At 48.7% G+C, this 20,398-nt stretch overlaps 1 protein-coding gene across 1 annotated transcript; it reads left to right on the top strand.

Annotated features, from left to right (window-relative positions):
* The first annotated feature begins 1,177 nt into the window (after positions 1 to 1,177).
* On the top strand, positions 1,178 to 8,559 carry LOC130133324 (neuronal acetylcholine receptor subunit beta-2-like). Its single transcript, XM_056301976.1, has 5 exons — positions 1,178 to 1,213; positions 1,258 to 1,302; positions 1,979 to 2,088; positions 6,406 to 7,420; positions 8,404 to 8,559. Exons 2-5 carry the CDS (start codon positions 1,276 to 1,278, stop codon positions 8,557 to 8,559), a joined length of 1,308 nt encoding a protein of 435 aa, XP_056157951.1. The 5' UTR covers positions 1,178 to 1,213; positions 1,258 to 1,275.
* Positions 8,560 to 20,398: the final 11,839 nt, after the last annotated feature.

The following is a 20,398-nucleotide window of genomic DNA, read 5'->3' as shown; positions in this document are numbered from 1 at the left end:
AGAGAGAGAGAGAGAGAGGATATTGGGCTATACAAATAAACTTGACTTGAGATGAGCAAGAGCGAGAGAGAGATAGAGGGAGAGAGAAAGAGAGAGAGAGAGAGAAAGAGAGTGATATTGGGCTGTACAAATAAAATTGACTTGAGAGAGAGAGAGAGAGAGAGAGAGAGAGAGAGAGAGAGAGAGAGAGAGAGAGAGAGAGAGAGAGAGAGATGAGAGAGAGAGAGAGAGAGAGAAAAGAGAGAGAGGGGGACAGACAGAACAACATGGGCACATGTGCTCAGAGATACGAACAGAAGGTTGGAACGGTGCGATGCATTCAGAAAATTTTAAGAGCGTTCTCGTCGGCAGGACAAAACCACGAAATTACCACTATGACCTGCGGTTATCCAGTTATCAGTTAGACTTGTGTCATTTTAAATGGGAGGACTTCTGCTGACATCAGTCATGCCCTCACAGCTAAACCAAACCTGAGTAGAAGGGAGAGAGAGAGAGAGAACGTTGTCGGAAAAAGTCAAATGTTCTCCTCAAGCGGTACACGGTGGCGGCCTGTGGCCCAGTGGTTAGCGCTGTTACCTCACAGCAAGAAGGTCCTGGGGTTGTCCAGCCTTGGAGTCATCCCAGGTCGTCCTCTGTGTGAGTGTGCATGGCTCCCCGTGTCTGCGGTGGGTTTCTCCGGGGTTAATACTCCTGTCTGTGCCCCTGACCAAGGCAATGGGGAGAAGAACTGGAGTCGGTCCCCGGATGCTGCACGGCGACTGCCCACTGCTCCTAGCAACACAGCTAGGATGGGTTGAATGCAGAGCCGTAATATCCCCATGGGGATCAATAAAGTATCTCAAAATGAAAAAAAAAATAGAAAAAATTAAAAAGTTCAGAAGAGCAGCACATGTCTACGTTCGCATACTTGCACATTGCGTGATTGACAAGTTACAGCACAAGAACAACTGCTTTTTCAGTCTCCATCTATTCTCTTATCCATCACTATTGTGTGTCCCAGAAGGACATGTTGCTGTTTAAGCTAATTCAAATACACAACTTTGAATTGGATTAGATAGTATTTCTATCAAAGGAAGGATGCTCTAAACACTATTTCAGACTTCAGTCATACATACTGTCAGTGGTGCACATGAGTGAATACCTTCTCTCTCCTCTCTCTCTCTCTCTCTCTCTCTCTCTCTCTCTCTCTCTCTCTCTCTCTCTCTCTCTCTCTGTCTCTCTCCGTCCGGTCTATCTGTGGGTTTCTTTGTGTTTCAGAACGAGAGGGAGCAGATCATGACCACCAACTGCTGGCTCACTCAGGTGAGGGTCTCAGTGCGTCCCTCCCCCTTTTGTTCTGCCTCTCCCCGGTGGGGGCCCCGGCGACTTCAAAATACCAGTCTCAAGTCTTCTGACTCATTCCCGACCTTTGACCCGCGTGGGAAGATGCATGTGCATGCCCACAACAAACGCACCTCTCGGCATGTGGAGGGGACACAGCCTGACTGCACAAGGGTTGGAGAAGATGTGGAGAGGCAGTTCAGCTGGTTCACTGGCTGGTCCGGCTCACTGGACGGAGAGCGGCATGTCAGCACACGACTATTTGAATGCAAATTTGCCAAAATAACGTGTGTGTGTGTGTGTGTGTGTGTGTGTAACATGCATGTGTGTGCTATGCATATGTATGTAAGTGCATGAACAAACATTGCCACAGCATTATGGATGTGTGTATTCTACTGAGTAGATGCTCAGCTGAATACACACATCCATAATCCTGCAGCACACAATCTTTCCCTAGTTCGTGCGAGTGTGTTGCTTGAACCATAACGTGATTTCTGATGTGCGCATCTCACTCGTCTCTCTCAGCGGGTGTGTACATCTGTGTAGGGGTTTGCATGTTTGTGTGGTTAGTGCCTTCCAGCGTTATATTTGTCTCACTGTTGGATGATCATTTCATTACGTGTGTGTGTGTGTGTATGTGTGTCTGCTCCTTCATTAGGTCTGGAATGACTACAGGTTAATGTGGGACCCCGAGGAATATGAGGGCATCAAGAAGGTTCGCCTTCCGTCACAACATATCTGGCTGCCAGACATCGTCCTTTACAACAAGTATGTCATCCTTCCATGTTTTGCAGGGAATGGGAGAATGTGTGTGTGTGAGTGTGTGTGTGTGTGTGTGGGGGGGGGATTGTATAAACATATAATTAGAGACCAAGAGAGAGATAGGGTCCTGTGATGGCCTGGCGGCCTGTCCAGGGTGTCTCCCCGCCTGCCGCCCAGTGACTGCTGGAATGGGCTCCAGCATCCCCGTGACCCTGAGAGCAGGATAGGCGGTTAAGACGATGGATGGATGGAGAGAGATAGGTCAAAGAAGATGGAGAAAAAGATGTGGAGAATTCAGAGGATTGAAATTGCAAGAGAAAGAGACGAGGTGGAAAACAGAAAAAGAAAGATAGATTGAAAGACGAAAAAGAGAATTGAGGAAGAGAGAGAGAGAGAGAGAGAATAAAGCATTTTTACAGAGATCCTGCAATACTGGCGTAATTAAGACCCGTTTTTACACCGTCTTTACTACTACTACTACTTTTGGCTGTTCCCGTTAGGGGTCGCCACAGCGGATCACCCGTTTCCATCTCTTCCTGTCCTCTGCATCCTCCTCTCTCACACCAGCCACCTGCATGTCCTCCCTCACCACATCCATAAACCTCCTCTTTGGCCTTCTTCTTTTCCTCTTCCTGGCAGCTCCATATTCAGCATCCTTCTCCCAATATACCCAGCATCTCTCCTCCACACATGTCCAAACCATCTCAATCTTGTCTCTCTTGCTTTGTGTCCAACCCGTCCAACCTGAGCTGTCCCTCTAATATAATCGTTCCTAATGCTGTCCTTCTTCGTCACTCCCAGTGAAAATCTTAGCATCTTCAGCTCTGTCACCTCCAGCTCCACTTCCTGTCTTTTCATCAGTGCCACTGTCTCCAGACCATACAACATAGCTGGTCTCACAACCATCTTGTAAAGCTTCCCTTTAACTCTTGCTGGTACCCTTCTGTCACAAATCAGTCCTGACACTCTTCTCCACCCACTCCACCCTGCCTGCACTCTCTTCTTCACCTCTCTTCTGCACTCCCCATTACTTTGGACAGTTGACCCCAAGTATTTAAACTCATATGCCTTCGTCACCTCCACTCCTTGCATCCTCACCATTCCACTGTCCTCCCTCTCATTCACACATATGTATTCCCTCTTGCTCCTACTGACTTTCATTCCTCTTCTCTCCAGTGCATACCTCCACCTCTCCAGGCTCCCCTCCACCTGCACCCTACTCTCACTACAGATCACAGTGTCACCCGCAAACGTCATAGTCCACAGAGACTCCTGCCTGATCTCGTCCGTCAACCTGTCCATCACCATTGCAAACAAGAAAGGGCTCAGAGCCGATCCTTGATGTAATCCCACCCCACCTTGAACCCATCTGTCATTCCAGCCGCACACCTCGCCACTGTCACACTTCCCTCATACAGATCTTGCACCACTCCTACATACTTCTCCGCAGCTCCCAACTTCCTCATACAATACGCCGGCTTTACTTTAAACCAAATAAAAGCGGCATAAAGGTGCCTCAGTGTGTGATTTTACATAGTATGCCGGCGACTCAACTGCTTCCGCATCACCACCACCAACACTACAGCGTCGGCTGTCCCGCCCTGCCTCCGTCCCTTTTCGTCGATTCAGCTCTGTGACTATCATCACAATGACCCTCCATTCCGTCTTCCTTTTACACTGACCGGCGAGGCGGCTTAATGGCGTAACGTTCCCGAATAGTCTCTTAAACCCTATTCCCCCAAATGTTTTCTCACCACATCCCTTTACTCCACCTATCCTCTTATCTCTCCATTTTATTCCCACCGTCTCAAACTTTCAGGATATTGAAGCTGTTTGTTTATGAGCATCTCCCAAACAGTGACTCGTGTGAGCCATTGTGTTTGAGCCCTGTACCCATTTTACTAATCCACCCCAAGCTAGCTAGAGGTCACTGGGTATGACAGTCATGTCACAGCCTTGGTAGTAACATAGAAAGTGGAAGCACGGATGAGAGATTAGGGATTTTGCATTGTGGAGAGACAGGAAGACATTGAAATATGAAATTAAAACGATTCTGAATGTGTGTAGCTGTGATCAGAGGTGAAACAATATGGGAAAGTTTCACTGGCAGGCCATTAAAAAGCTGTTTTTTGTTTTTTTTTTACATTTCTGCACCATTTCTTATTTCACCTCAGTGCAAATACTTGACTCAACGTGATTTTTGTTTTTGCACAAACACCTGATGGCGTCTTGCAGCAAATTGTTGGAAAAAAAACATGCACGCAAGGCTAACTCTGCAAACAAGACCTTTTGTAAGTTAGTCAAGTTGATGTGAGCCTTACTGCATCTATTCACAGGAGCGCTATCTGGCAGACATGAAGGTTTGGGCATCACCTGATCCACAGCCCGTATACTAGGTCAACACCTGGGTCTTTTTTCCCCCCGCTGCCATTTTGCTTGTAAAACATAATATTACTTTCACCCAGAATTACAGCCAAGATGGAAATTTGTGCTTTTAGATGAGTGACAAACGGGGGCGATGATAGAAGATAATTGTTCATGGCTGTAGGTGGATTGAATTTGTTTTTTGTTTTTTTTATCCGACTCCAAACTTGTCTATGCATAGTTAAATAGTGTATGTAGTAAAATCTAGCGGATCATATTTGTTTTTGGGTCACTGAAAACTTTGTGATCTAGTTTAATTCATCGTGGCTCTAATGCATATGCAGTATATGAAGCCATCTTCACAACAGTTTACGTAATGTATATTCTGGATTGCGGTTAGTATCTGTTGCCATGTTCCATCTTGCCTAGCAGGTATATACACAATACATGAGTTTGGAAAAAATAGTGCGAGTGAAAGGCGGCCATGGTCGATACCGTTGTTTGGATGGACCCTAAACTGTGGGCAGATGCTGTATTGACGCTACACTGAACAGCAGTTGGGCCGGCGGTGCTAGTGGCGGTAATTGTTAATGCAGAGCCCATATAGGCATTAAGCTTTTAGGAATACAGATTACTGTTCAGGTTACAAGACCACATAAATGCTACTAAGGGCTTAAAAGGCAAAATGATATCCGATGAACAGAGCTCTAAAGATACTTTCTAACTATGGCCGAGGCCTTTAGCCACGTCTGGGGGGACTGGAGGTAGGAGTGGGCAGGTGGGGTCTTTGCATATTTAACCAGTCTGCATATTCACAGCAGGCCCGAGGCATTAGAGAGTGAGTGTGATGGCTGGATTCCTGACCTGCTGTATAATTGATGGGCCACTGATGTATAATGCATCACCTGTAGTCTTGTTGAGAAGAAGAGAAGAAAAAAATCTCAATCTCAGCAGAATTGAGGTGGGTGAGGGCAGCTGTCGCCATCTCTCTTGGTGTGCCCTGATGCAGAGCGCTTCCCTTCGATAGTTTTCCCTGAACTGGTTATTCAGCTCCGGGGGGGAAAAAAATGGCAGCCTACTGTCAGAAGAATATAGCGGTTGAGTCTGTCACCTCAGTTGACAGTAAGGGGTAGAGGTCTCCACTCTATTGTTTCTAAATACTGTCACTAAATTTGATATAGTGTCTGACTGACAAGCAATATAACCGTGACTCATGTGAAAGCCCCTTTTTAGATCGCCCACCCCCCTTTTCTCCCCAATTGTACTTGGCCAATTACCCCACTCTTCCGAGCCATCCCGGTTGCTGCTCCGCCCCCTCTGTTGATCCGGGGAGGGCTGCAGACTACCACACGCCTCCTCTGATACATGTGGAGTCGCCAGCTGCTTCTTTTCACCTGACAGTGAGGAGTTTCCCCCGGGGGGAAGTAGCGTGTCGGAGGATCACGCTACCCCCCCCCCCCCCAAGTTCCCCCTCCCCCCCGAACAGGTGCTCCGACTGAACAGAGGAGGTGCTAGTGCAACAACCAGGACACATACCCACATCCAGCTTCCCACCTGCTGACACAGCCAATTCGAACCGGCAATCCCCATGTGGGTAGGCAATGGAATAGACTGCCACGCCACCCAGATGCCCCTGAAAGCCCCTTTTTAAAAATTAAATTAATTTTTTAATTAAATTTAATTTTAAGGTAATGATAGAGTCGACATGGATATTGAAATTATAGTAGTATTTCAATATCAGCCTCACTAGGTGCTCGTACAGTACATAGCAGTGGGGAGATGAGGGCCGCTGGAGATGAACTGAAACCTGCAGTTCATCAATCTTCTATTTGCACTGATTAAATGTGGAGGTTGGAGTTTTGAGAATAATTGGAAATGAAGTTACTTATCTCCTGTCCCTTTGCCCTTCTTTGCCCTACTTCAACTTTTCTCTTTCACCCCAACCCTCTCACTCCTCAGTGCTGACGGTACCTATGAGGTCTCCTTCTATTCCAATGCCGTGGTCTCCAACAACGGTGAGGTGGCCTGGCTCCCTCCGGCCATCTACAAGTCAGCCTGTAAGATCGAAGTCCGCGACTTCCCCTTTGACCAGCAGAACTGCACCCTAAAGTTCCGCTCGTGGACGTACGACCACACCGAGATCGACCTCATTCTCCTCAGCGACTACGCCAGCCGCGACGACTTCAAGCCCAGTGGTGAGTGGGACATTGTCTCGCTGCCCGGGCGCAAGAACGAAGACCCTGGCGATATCACGTACCTCGATATCACCTACGACTTCATCATCAGGAGGAAACCGCTGTTCTACACCATCAACCTGATCATCCCCTGCGTTCTGATCACCTCCCTGGCCATCCTGGTGTTCTACCTCCCGTCAGACTGCGGTGAGAAGATGACCCTCTGCATCTCCGTCCTCCTGGCCCTCACTGTCTTCTTGCTCCTGATCTCAAAAATCGTGCCACCCACATCCTTAGCAGTGCCTCTGATCGGGAAGTACTTGATGTTCACCATGGTGCTGGTCACCTTCTCCATCGTCACCAGTGTGTGTGTGCTCAACGTGCACCACCGCTCCCCCAGCACGCACACCATGCCGCCCTGGGTCAAGCGCGTCTTCCTCTACCAGCTCCCCTGCTACCTTTTCATGCGGCGGCCCGGGAGCTCCAACATCCGAGAGAGGTTCCGGAAAAAGCACCAACAGCGGTCGTACTCGGACCTGAAGCAGCGGGGGGCGGATGGGTCGTTGGCGACTGGCGGGGCAGCGAGCTCCGGGGGGATGGCAGACTCCACCTCCTCCTCTTCCTCCTTCTACGTGAACGAGGAGTCGGCTAAGCGCTACGGCTGGAAGATCAGCGACCTGTCGGAGAACACAGAGTTCAGGAAGAGGATGACGCTCAAGTGTAACATCAACGTGGAGGAGGCGGTTGACGGAGTGCGTTACATCGCCGAGAAGATGAAGAGTGAGGATGATGACGAAGGGGTGGGTAGTGGTTGAATAACTACATGCGTGTGTGCGTGTGCATGTGCCTGCATGATTATGTGTGTGTGTGTGTGTGTGTGATAAGGGGATGAATATGTGGTATGATATATATACATGTGATACAGTCAAGCAAAGTCGTGTTTCACAATTTTTCTATTTTTGTTTTCACTCATATTGTCATCAGAGATGATCCTTTTTTAAAGTTTTGGTTTTTCTGTTTAATAACATCCAGATGTACTTAACTGAAATACTTTTACTGAGACTTTTATTTGTATATGTGATCAGATGTCACATTTATCACACGTCTGTGCATGAATCATCCACATCATTAGCCAGGCTAAAAGCTTAATCCAGTTCAAGTCAAGTAGCTTTATTTATAGGCATGCATGATTTATCATCACAATCAGAATCAACTTTATTGGAGGGGCATCCAGGTGGCGTGGCGGTCTATTCCGTTGCCTACCAACACGGGGATCGCCAGTTCGAATCCCCGTGTTACCTCCGCAGACACAATTGGCTGTGTCTGCAGGTGGGAAGCCAGATGTGGGTATGTGTCCTGGTTGCTGCACTAGCGCCGCCTCTGGTCGGTCGGGAAGTCTATTCGGGGGAGGGAGGGGGGACTGGGGGGAATAGCGTGATCCTCCCATGCGCTACGTCCCCCTGGCGAAACTCCTCACTGTCAGGTGAAAAGAAACAGCTGGCGACTCCACATGTATCAGAGGAGGCATGTGGTAGTCTGCAGCCCTCCCCGGATCGGCAGAGGGGGGTGGAGCAGCGACTGGCACGGCTCAGAGAGTGGGGTAATTGGCCAGGTACAATTGGGGAGGGGAGAAAAGGGGGGGGGAAAGAAAAAAAGAAAAAAAAGAATCAACTTTATTATTCCTCATGTGCCTATGCACATGAGGAATTTGACTCCGTCATAGCTTTAGACTGCAGAACTCGAACCCTAACATGACCAACATATACCCCCCCCCTCCCCCCAGATCATTGAGGACTGGAAGTACGTGGCTATGGTGATCGACCGTCTCTTCCTGTGGATCTTCGTGCTGGTGTGTGTCGTCGGGACGGTGGGCCTCTTCATGCAGCCGCTGTTTCAGAGTTACAACATCCCTATTGTTGACGACATGGAGCAGCACTGAACTTTGACCCCTGACATTTGACCCGAACGTGACGCTCCTTGAACCGGAAACTAGTTTCCAACCCCCCCTCTCTGAGAAACAGAGCTCTGACAACGGCTTGAAATGTAGAAACTCCACACCCGATTCCTCTTAGAACGACGACGGGAAACGACTAGAAAATCTGTTTACCCCTTCGACAACACCTCCTGCCCAGCTCCTCCTCCACATAGCCCCGCACTCCTCGTTTCCACTTCCCCTCTGCTGCTCACAAGAAGAGTTGAGGTCAGTTCACTTTCGGTTCTGAAAATGTCGGTTAATGAGAAAGACCTGCTTCTTTGTTATCTGCATTGGACCTCACTCCGCCGGGAGGAAAAAGACCTTGGTGGGGTCGCAGTGGGTCGACACGCAGAGGCGTACCGTAGTGGGTTGGTGGGCGGTAATCCAGCCGTCAATCCGTTTTCTTTATCTGTTAACTGGGTGTGGCTGGGGTCAGCGTATTTTCGGTGGGGGGGCCGGGAGACGGCTTGGACAACTCACCAGTATTGTCACGGGGCTAACACTTAGAATCACTCACGCTCCCGTTCATAACCTGTGGGCAATTCGGAGCATCCAACTCACGTAACGTGCATGTCTTTGGACGGCGGGAGAAAACCCGGAGGAAACCCATGACAATTGGGGAGACCATGCTTGAAACTGATTGAAATGGCAGAGTTCAGAAGACCCCTATCCTGCTTCACAGAGGATCACCCGGCCAGCAACAACTCAGGGCCTGATTTTTCCCCTCCTTAAGGACTTTATGCGGTTTCACTTTTTCCTCTCTCTCTCTCTCTCTCTCTCTCTCTCTCTCTCTGCTCCTTCTCCACGGTCTCAGTTATATTCAATCACAATTATAATGGGCCCAACAGGACATTATTGGCGCTAGCATGCAAAAAAATAAAAATTGTTTTTTTTTCTGTAATTTTACTTGAGAAAGAGGGAAGGTGAGAGAGACGATGAGGTGAAATTTGTTATGCATTGTTGCAGAATCATTTGCTCAGCCCAAAGATGCACAAGATACGCAAAAACACACTGCTTGTGGGTCCACACACACACACACACACACAAACACACCGCATACATGCACACATGCACGTACGTGTGTGCATGTGGGCGAAGCAGGACACGCAGTCGCACCCCGTGATGAGGAGAGGACAGGTCACTGCCATGGAGAGTCAACGAAGATTTCCTCTCCGTATCCCCTTGCCAGTACTCCTCATGCACGTTTTTAAGATCTGCCTTCAGGCAGCGGCCTAAAGAGGCCAGAAAACAGACCGTGGCCGGTTTGTTGCACAGTTCAGATGAGGGTGGGGGCAGCGCCCAGCCTGTTTTTAGCCTCGCGCCACACTGAGCAGACTCCTCTGCGTTTTGCAGCAGCTTCTGGTCTGACTCGACGGACCGATCGGAGTACCAATAATGCTGCTTTCCCGCTGGGTGAAGCTGGATGTGTTGTGTCGTTCAAAAGCGCCTGTAGTTTGGATGAGGGAGAAGTCTGTCTACAGAAAGCCATATTAACCTAAAAAACAAATAAAAAAAAAAAAACTGACAAAAAAAAAACAACAATGGCCATGAGACGGATGTTGCTCACCAAGCTTCTCTTAAAGGTACAGTACGCTAGTTCCATCAATGCAGTGCTCATTGGCATCCATCACTGAGGAAACCAGCAGCAATATTGTACAGTATTTTATACTACACATTGACCTGTTAGCAAATTTGCCAAACATTATCGAGACTGGCTTTGCATTTGCTGTGTCTTCCATATCATATGTTTGAATGATGACGTCTGCTCTCGTACAGGTCACCCGATCCTTGTCCAGAAATAACGTCTCTAATAACTTCTGTCTATAACACTGTCATTATGCATTCCTCTGTCACTGCTACCAAGGCTAGCCAAGGGAAAGGCGTACTGTACTAATTCAGCTGTGTTGATTTCTGTCATCTTTTGCATTTTTTTTCCCCCAGTGGACAAATAAGACATGCTTTTTTTGCTTCCCACTGGCTGGTCACGTCATGTGACTTGCTTAATTTTGTCTTTCTGGACAGTTGCATTGTGGGTAAAAGCTGATTATTAGAGGAAGGAACAATGATGATGTCTTGCTAAGTGGATCAATAAAGGGAAATGAAAGTGACAAGCAGGTCTGATGGATTACTTCGTGAAGCAGACACAGAAAAGTGAAGTGTTAGGTGCTCATCAGTATGACTGTACCTCCTCAAGTTCATCTGATTATTCTTGTGATGTCGAAGCACAGCCCATACCCCCCCCCCTTTTCTCCCCAATTGTTGTTGGCCCACTCTCCCGAGCCGTCCCGGTCGCTGCTCCACCCCCTCTGCCGATCCGGGGAGGGCTGCAGACTACCACATGCCTCCTCCGATGCATGCGGAGTCGCCAGCCGCTTCTTTTCACCTGACAGTGAGGAGTCTCGCCAGGGGGACGTAGCACGTGGGAGGATCACGCTATTCCCCCTAGCCGCCCCCCCCCCGAACAGGCCGACCAGACCGACCAGAGGGGGCGCTAGTGCAGCGACCAGGACACATACCCACATCCGGCTTCCCACCCGCAGACACGTCCAATTGTGTGTGTATGGACGCCCGACCAAGCCGGAAGTAACACGGGGATTCGAACCGCCGATCCCCTTGTTGGTAGGCAACGGAACCATACGGAACCAGACCATATCTTGTAAATAACAAGCATACATCACAGCAGCTTTCTCATCTCAGTTTCTTTTTTCTATATTAGCTTTGGGTGCTTGACTAAAGCGTCACGCTGTCTCTCTTCCTCTTCCTCTTCCTCTGAGTGTTGTTGTTGTTGTTTTGGACGCTCCTTACTGACGCGCCTTAAACCAGGTATTGAATGGACGCCACCTGATAAGGCCCGACACAGGAAAAAGGCAGCCTGGCCGCGAGGCCCCCCTTCCCAAAGCCCCCCTCCCAGACTGCCCCGGCCGCCCGCGCCGTGACTCGCGCAGCGGCGCAGACTCGCGCAGCAGTTGGCATTTCCAGCAGAAGTTTCTGGAGTGCACCGCCGCGAGCGCTGTGTGTGTCTGTGAATAGTCCGGGGTTGAGGCTAAATGTTACTCAGCTGACTTCATTAGATAGCCTTTTGTCCCGCGGGTGGTGCTGGTTTGTGTGTGTGTGTGTGTGTGTGTGTGTGTGTGTGTGTGTGTGTGTGTGTGTGTGTGTGTGTGTGTGTGTGTGTGTGTGTGGCGTGCATGCAGACGGGCGTTCGTGTTATTTTGCCTTGCTTTAACTTGAGACATCAGCTGTGTGTTGATGCTAAGTTGTGCATCAAAACAGACATATACACGCACACACACACACACACACACACACACACACACACACACACACCCCTGTGCATAAAACACCACGCACATCTACTGGAGTCACACGCATCTACATGCATAATCGTATATAATCTATACAATGTTCTCACAGTGAGCAGTTAAGGTGGTTTTATCTTGATAAGTGAGGATTATTGTGTGTGAGGATGACGTCCCCCCCCCCCTCTTTTCCCAAGAACAAGCTGTCTTTGAAATGTGGTGTGGGCCTGAAAAGCTGACAGCATCAGCGATCAGTATTCTGTCCATCCATCCATCCTTCCATTACCCAAACCGCTTATCCTAGGTAGGGTCACGGGGATGCTGGAGCCTATCCCAGCAGTCATTGGGCGGCAGGCGGGGAGACACCCTGGACAGGCCGCCATGCCATCACACACACACACACACACACACACACACACACACACACACACACACACACACACACACACACACACACACAGGGACATGGACTGGGGGAGGAATCCAGAGCACCCCACGCAGACATGGAACATGCAAACTCCACACAGAGGACGACCCGGGACGACCCCCAAAGTTGGACTACCTCGGGGCTTGAACCCAGGCCCTTCTTGCTGTGAGGCGACTACGCTACGTGCCGCCTGTTCTGTTCACATCCAACTGATACGTTTTTGTTGTTTTTTTGGAGGTTACTTTAATTTTTTTAAATGATTTTTCACATCCTTGCACACTCTTTTAGACTCATGTCTTGGATTTTTCCCATAATTACTCTACTTTCACTTTGTTGTTATGTGTGTTAGCAATATTGGTATCAGCAGTAGCCTGCTCATATAGGAGCAGTGTTAATGATAGCGTCAGCGGTGGTTGCAGTTAGCATTAGCAACAGTAAAACTGCGAGGAGGATAAAATTAGAAAAACCTGACCTTGATAAATTCATCATGAGCCTGAAATGTGCTTCACCATATTTGGTGAATTAGTTTTTCCAGAATCGCATCCTTGGTGGCTTCTCTTACTCTTCACAAAGTGGAGGCCAGTGTGTTTTGTTGCTTTTCAACTGATTTTGCATCCTGCAAAAATTCTACTGCATCACCATTTCCCAGCGTGACTGCATCACGTCTATCTCTCTCTCACACACACACGCACACACGCACACGCACGCACGCACACACACACACGCACGCTCAGTCACTTAATCCCACAGAGATAGTGACAACCATTGAATTGGAGTTGGTCTAAGCAATTATAGCTCATGTTTGTACCCACCAGCCCCCCCCCCATGTGCACATGGGTATGACTCATAAATTAGAGCTTTGACGTCTGCATCAATTTCCATTAAGAAAGTGGAGACTGGAGGTTGGGGGGAGGGAGGGGGGGGTTTGGAGGGCTAGCGGAGCCTATCGATCACGTTTCTCCCCCTGCTTTTTAAACATGTCATAAACTCCCCACACAAATATTTAATGATTTATACCGTTTCCATCTTTCAACGTTACGTAACTTCCCGCTACAAGGCTCTTTCAGCAAAACGCCCTGTCAGCCACGATCACGTGAGCACCCTAATGTTGATCCCCCCCCCCCCCCGATGAACTCGAATCGTGTTTCCCTTTGAACGCCGGAGGGAAACTTCTATGAGCTCATCACAGTAAATATGAGATCTTAAAGATCTTCGATAACTATGTGCGTCATGCAACTCTGTAGGCCCATCCACGTGCTTTTTTTTAACCCCCCCCCCTTTTCTCCCTAAATTGTACTTGGCCAATTACCCCACTCTTCCGAGCCGTCCCGGTCGCTGCTCCACCCCCTCTGCCGGTCCGGGGGGAGGGCTGCAGACTACCACATGCCTCCTCCGATACATGTGGAGTCGCCAGCCGCTTCTTTTCACCTGACAGTGAGGAGTTTCACCTGGGGGGACGTAGCGCGCGGGATGATCACGCTATTCCCCCTATCCCCTCTCCCCCGAACAGGTGCCCCAACTGACCAGAGGAGGCGCTAGTGCAGCGACCAGGACGCATACCCACATCCGGCTTCCCACCCGTAAAGACGGCAAATTGTCTCTGTAGGGACACCCGACCAAGCCGGAGGTAACACGAGGATTCGAACCGGCGATCCCCGTGTTGGTCAACGGAATAGACCCGGACGCCGCCCTTCCACGTGCTGATTACGTTCTCAGAGATTAGTGTGGAGAACACACACGTCATAAAGCACTCGTCTGTTCTTACTATTATCCGTTCAGCCGTCAGTTCCGCCTATCGGGTTTTTGGCCACACTGAGCCGTCTACCTGCCCATTTATCAATATGTAGGACGGTGGGGTGGGCCACTGTCCTCCACCCTCCCCTTGCTGGTGGTGTTCACTTTTCTCTGACGGGAACTAAGAAAACAAATATCCGTACCTCGTTTCCACGATGAAAGCTTGCGGATAACGAAATAGTGTAACGTGCATGGATAAGAAGACATGCTGGCCGCTGGCTCGCCGGTCTGACCCTTTAGTCGAGCGGTTAGCGATGCCTCCTGCGGTGCGGGCGACACGGGTTCGCTTCCCGGCCGCGGCACTTCCTGTGGTTGCGTTGTCCCCCCGAACTCGCTACAATATAAACATTTTCCATCAACAACGTTGACACAGCTCACCGGTTATTAGCCTACTTCCGCAGCAGGCTGCGGTCCACGGCGCGCCAACAGACGCGTCAAGCTGGACACGAGGACAACGGGAGCGAGAAGACCGAGAGGAAAGAGAGGAAGAGTTGGTGTGATGTTCACCAGGTCTGCTGGGGGGGGGGGGGGGGTCGGAGGAGATGAAACCAGACGGGGGTGAGATAGCGACCAAGAGCGAGCGAAACAGGCATGATAGAGGGCGAGAAGGAGGGAGAGGGGTGGGGTGGGGTGGGGTGGGGTTATGATAAAGGCAGGTCATAAAACAAAGACACCAGACTGGAGCAGTCGATTAGCCCGAGAGACCTGGGGCAACATGAAAGGTCGTTTAACGCCATAGTCAGAGATCAATTTACATTTATTGTTCTCAGCAAGACGTGCAACGTCACAAATAAGTTGCTATATAGCGGGACACACACACACACTTTTATTCTAGCATCAATTATTCACATCCTCTTTATTCTATTCTATTCTATTCTATTGTGGTAGCCAGTTGCACCCCGTGGCCCCTATTCTCATCCAAAGGACGGTACTTTAGGATTTATACCTGTCCTTCTGGCTCCGTGATCAATATTTATGGACTACATTTCTGCATTACAGAACGTGTAGCCTGGGGCATCGATTCCTCCCCCTGAGCCACAAGCATTAAACTCTAGGAACCGCGGGGACGGACAGACATATCGCGCCTTGGTGTCGAACACTGCATTGCCTTGACCGGGCCAAGGGTCTCTCAATAATGTCAGCGCTGCAATTATAAATGTCTAGCGGTCTGCTCAGGGTTTACACCTGCTGACAGATTAGAATGCCAGCTACTGCCAACTAGTGGTCATTATGAGTCATAACGGGCCCAATGTTACTACTACTATTACTGCACAACAACAGTGGGGAAAGTAATAACACTACTACCACTAATATAATTTATAATATTAACAATAATAGTAATGTATTGGATTTCTTTTTTTTGGACCCCTGCCCCCCCCTTTTTTTTTCTCCCTGATTGTACTTGGCCAAGTACCCCACTCTGCCGAGCCGTCCCGGTCGCTGCACCACCCCCTCTGCCGATTCGGGGAGGGCTGCAGACTACCACAGGCCGCTTCTTTTCACCTGACAGTGCGGAGTTTCGTCAGGGGGGACGTAGCACGTGGGAGGATCAGGCTAAAAATCACCTAATTTAGAGAACAGTTATCAAGCATAAAATTGCATGGCAACAGAATCCAAAGGTGGCCCGGGTTAATGTCACCGGCGAATAGTACAGCCATTGCTTACTACCATAACCCTCTAACCCATAACCCCCTAACCTTCTTAACACGAGGGTTAAAGTTGATAACCTCTCTCATCCTACACCAACTAATCCGTAGCGAATCAGCAGGGCTTGCGACACATCCTTATAGTGGAAAAATTATAAAGATATACTAGATTATCTTCACCGGCAAAGACATGCATGTCCAAACAATCACATGGGCTGGAAAACGAAGTGGAATAGATAATGAGCTATACTTGGTTGCCTCCATGTGACCCTGTGGTGGACGCTAGTAAACTAACCCATTTACATTTTCTCATTTTGCGGACGCTTTTATCCAAAGCGACTTACGAAAGAGTCAGTAATTAGCCCATTTGCTGGCGTGTCAACCTACGGGCATCTTGGAGCGCTGAGTGATAATAATGCCACTGCCACGAGTGCGTGTCATGTCTTGTGGAACTAGCGTGCTACGACGATATGGAGATAGTGACGCAAGAAACGGGATTCAAACCTGCTGCACAACTTCACAAAATCTGTGCCGCAGTCATGCTTGGAGACCATCTGCAGATTAAGGTAGCCCTAGAAAAGGAAGGTTCTGGGGCCTTTGCAGGCCTGATGGAAGATGGATATTCATTGCACCAATCTGGGCCAGGTGGGAGAGAAGTGTAGGTCTAGAGCCCACTTCGAAGAGGGCATAGACGGTTCCAGAGTTAGTACGAAGAGGCCGAGTGGGAGTGTGCTTGCATGGATAATATTTGCAGGTCCTCGAACTGCCTGGAAAGCCAACACTGAGGTTTTGAACTATTTAGCACCCGGGAGCCAATGTAAGAACAAAAAAAATAGAGGTGAGATGTGTGCACATCATGACAGGTGGAAAACCAAGTTTTATGAGACAGTAAGTAAGATGGCGGCATGAATTCATGTTTGTGGCGGCCTCCCCCAATACCGTCCATGCAGTGTCTTTGTCCCCGTCTTGCATCTAAGTTTGTGTCTTCGTTTGATGACTGGGAGAGCTGGCGCTGGATCGGCTGGGAGAGCTTGGTCCTGTGGGCCCAGGGACCACGGCCCTGCTCGAACCTGCGCCTGAAGAGGAAACACCGAGGGTGGTCTGACAGGACCCGGAAGTGGGGCAGGCTAAGCTAACTGCTAGCTCATGCAGACCGGCAGTTCTGACAGTCATCATGGCTGGCGTTCGTTCTATTGGACAGTGAATTTTTTTTTAAAATTTGGATATGTGTGTTAGTTTGGATATAAGTGTTAGTTTGGATAGATGTGTTCTTGTAGTTTGTGGCTATGTGTTTTTAGTTTTTAGTTTAGTTTAGTTTATTGTTTATTTGACAGGGACAACGCACAATTTTACAACTGCACCAAAGTTAGCCAGCAGCTAATTTGTATCTGCAGTCCCTGGGCAGGCAAACAAATAACAATTAATACAGAAGTAAAAACATAACAATACATAAGAAAACCACTGGACAGGCAGACACAGAACAATCAAGGCAAAATAAAAACATGACAATACATCAGAAAACCAATCTCAAAAGTTATAAATACAATCTGATCTATTTAAAACAGGGGATATAAATAGCAATCTGGCCTATATGACAACAACATAATGAATATGGATTTCATCTATTTAGCAACAATAAATACAATTAGTAAGCTGACATGAAACATCAATAAATAAAGATCTGACATAAACTATGACAACAGCTATAAAAATCAATCTGGCCTATTCAATTGCAAGAATTATAAATTACACAGTCTACGGTCATGTTGCACCTGGGCTGGTTCCAGCCAGAACCCCAGGCTGCTCCTGAATAAGAAAAGTATAGTAAATATATATATATATATATGTATATATATATATGGTTTTTGTCTTTGTGCTGCACTGCTGTGGGCTGGGGGAAATGACATTTCGTTTCATTTCAAATGAATGACAAATAAAGTGTTCCTGATTCCTGAAGTGTCTGTGTGTTATGCTTGATACGGCTCACCACAGTAGGCTACAGACAGTATCACAGTGATACAGCACAGCAATACAGCTGAGCATTCAGAGAACAAGGCAAAGCTGCAGGAACAGGAAGGTGAGGTTTGATGAAGGCACTGCAAACAAAGCGTCACAAAATGTAGTGTGTGTGTGTTCCTTTCCTTGTCTATGTGCATGTCTATATATATATGTATGTATGTCTATATATATATATATATATATATATGAGAGCAAGAAAGAGAGAGAGAGAGAGAGAGAGAGAGAGAGAGAGAGAGAGAGAGAGAGAGAGAGAGAGAGAGAGAGAGAGAGAAATCGTGGGAAAAAGAGCCAGCGGAGAGATGGCAGTTTAATTAGCAGAGAAGACTTTCATCAGATAGCCATGATTTGAGTGGCGAAGAGACTAATTGCTGCTGGCGGCTGCAAATGGGCTGCAGCGTGACCATGTGCACTGGAGACGGTATACACACAGAAAATAGAAAAAGTGACTCCTGTGTTCATACGACTGGAGTGACGGGGCCTGGTAAGAGAGCGGGGAGTGGTGAGAGGGGGGGTTAAGGAGTAGATTGGTGGGGGGCGGGGGGATGTACGAGGGAATGATGGAGCGATGATGTCGAGTGGTGTATCTGAGGTCTGGAGGGTGGGGTCAGGTGAGGAGACCAGAATAGGACCTCTGTATTGGAGGAAGCTGCTGAGGTCTTGAGGAAGAGGAGGAGGAGGAGGAGGAGGTAGAGGCTAAACCTAAAGGCCTGGGTAAGAGGATAATAGACATGGATTAGGGCTAGGGTGAGAGCTGAGTTAAGAAGTTAAATAAAATGAGCAGAGCATTCGGGAGTGTGTCCTCTCATCATTGCTGAGCTCTAAGATTGATGTTCTGTCATCCTGCTGTGTCACCTGTTCCACCATCTGTATTTCAACCCTCAAAAATAAAACTTTTGAAAATGTTGACAACCACAAATGAAAGAGAACATTGTTTTTACAGTTGTCAGTGCTAGCTAACAGCAAATATTTGACTGATGGGTTGATTGATTTAGAGACAGACCATATGATTGACTGACTGACTGATTTATTGATTAGTCGACTGATTGATTGGTTAATTGGGTTAATCAATTCATTGATTGAGTAAGATAAATCAATTGATTAAGATGCACGGTGGCGCAGTGGTTAGCTTGGTCGCCTCACAGCAAGAGGGTCCTGGGTTCGAGCCCCGGGGTAGCCCAACCTTGGAGGTCGTCCCAGGTCATCCTCTGTGTGGAGTTCGCATGTTCTCCCCATGTTTGCGTTGGTTTCCTCCAGGGGCTCCGGTTTCCTCCCACAGTCCAAAGACCTGTAGGTCAGGTGAATTGGCCATACTAAATGGTCCCTAGGTGTGTGTGTGTGTGTGTGTGTGTGTGTGTGTGTGTGTGTGTGTGTGTGTGTGTGTGTGTGTGGGCCCTGTGTGATGTCTGGCGGCCTGTCCAGGGTGTCTTCCCGCCTAGCATCCCTGCGACCCTGAGAGCAGGATAAGCGGTTCGGATAACGGAGTGGATGGATAGTTGATTAATTGATTGATTTGTTGTTGATTGATTGATTGATTGATCGGTTTAAAAAAACAGAAGCTTTTAAAACTAGTTTTAAAACACAGTACAAGCAAACCCTCATGGCCAAGATGCTCCAAAAGTCTTCGACCAGAGCCGCCCGCCATGTAAACAAACCAAAACCAATCAACCACGAGAACGGTGTCTTCCTTCACACCGTGTGCCCCTCTCTTCCTCTCTCTTAACCTGCACCTCCTCTGCACGCCTCACCTCCCCCACACGCTGGAGATGGTAAATATTACATTGTGCTGCCGTACACTGGGGATATCCAAAAAGCCTGCCTCGGAGAGAGGGATGAAGGAGAGAACAAGACATGTGACACTCAGATCCTCTTTCGTGAGTCACTCGGCACCGAGCTCTGCAGGCGACGCTGGCACGCGACAGCTGGCGGAGGTACCATCACGCCGCGAATGAAGGACACAACACGTCGTCACTCACACCCACACACTTTCAGAAAACAGACAGTCGCTGTCTTCCTGGCAGCGCGCTAAATATGCAGAACTCGTTGTTTTGTTTTGTTTTGTTTTAACTCCGTCTCGGAGCGTCGTGTCAAAATCAGCGTCATCACCTCCTTGCGTGGTCGGGTGCGCGTGGTGCAGCGAACCAGCCTGGCCTGGTTGAAGAGGACTCGGCCCGTGTACTCCTCCCTTCATTTCTACCTGGGAGGAAGTGAATAAGCAAGGTGAGTCGTAAGAAAAACCATCAACATCAGTAACCAAGAAACACAGTGAAAACAGCATGAGGAAGAAGAAAAAGAGCACGTGGCCCATAAGGCAGCGCCAGGTCGTGGACACCTCCTCTCCTGCAGCCGGGAGACGGCTCTGTCATGGCTCTGCTGACCAGCATCAGGCCGCTCCGTGGAGATGTGCTGCGTTCAGTGTTTGGACACGAGGACTGCAAAGCTGCTCCCTCCATCAAAGGTTAAGCTAAACATCTCACATCCCAGCAGAAGAAGAAACGGAGACGGAAAGGCATGTGGACAACGTGTGTGTGTGTGTGTGTGTGTGTGTGTGTGTGTGTGTGTGTGTGTGTGTGTGTGTGTGTGTGTGTGTGTGTGTGTGTGTGTGTGTGTGCGTGCGTGCA

The sequence above is a fragment of the Lampris incognitus genome, unplaced genomic scaffold, assembly GCF_029633865.1.
Source record: "Lampris incognitus isolate fLamInc1 unplaced genomic scaffold, fLamInc1.hap2 scaffold_266, whole genome shotgun sequence".
Lineage (NCBI taxonomy): Eukaryota > Metazoa > Chordata > Actinopteri > Lampriformes > Lampridae > Lampris > Lampris incognitus.
This window is presented reverse-complemented; position numbering and strand designations above follow the sequence as displayed.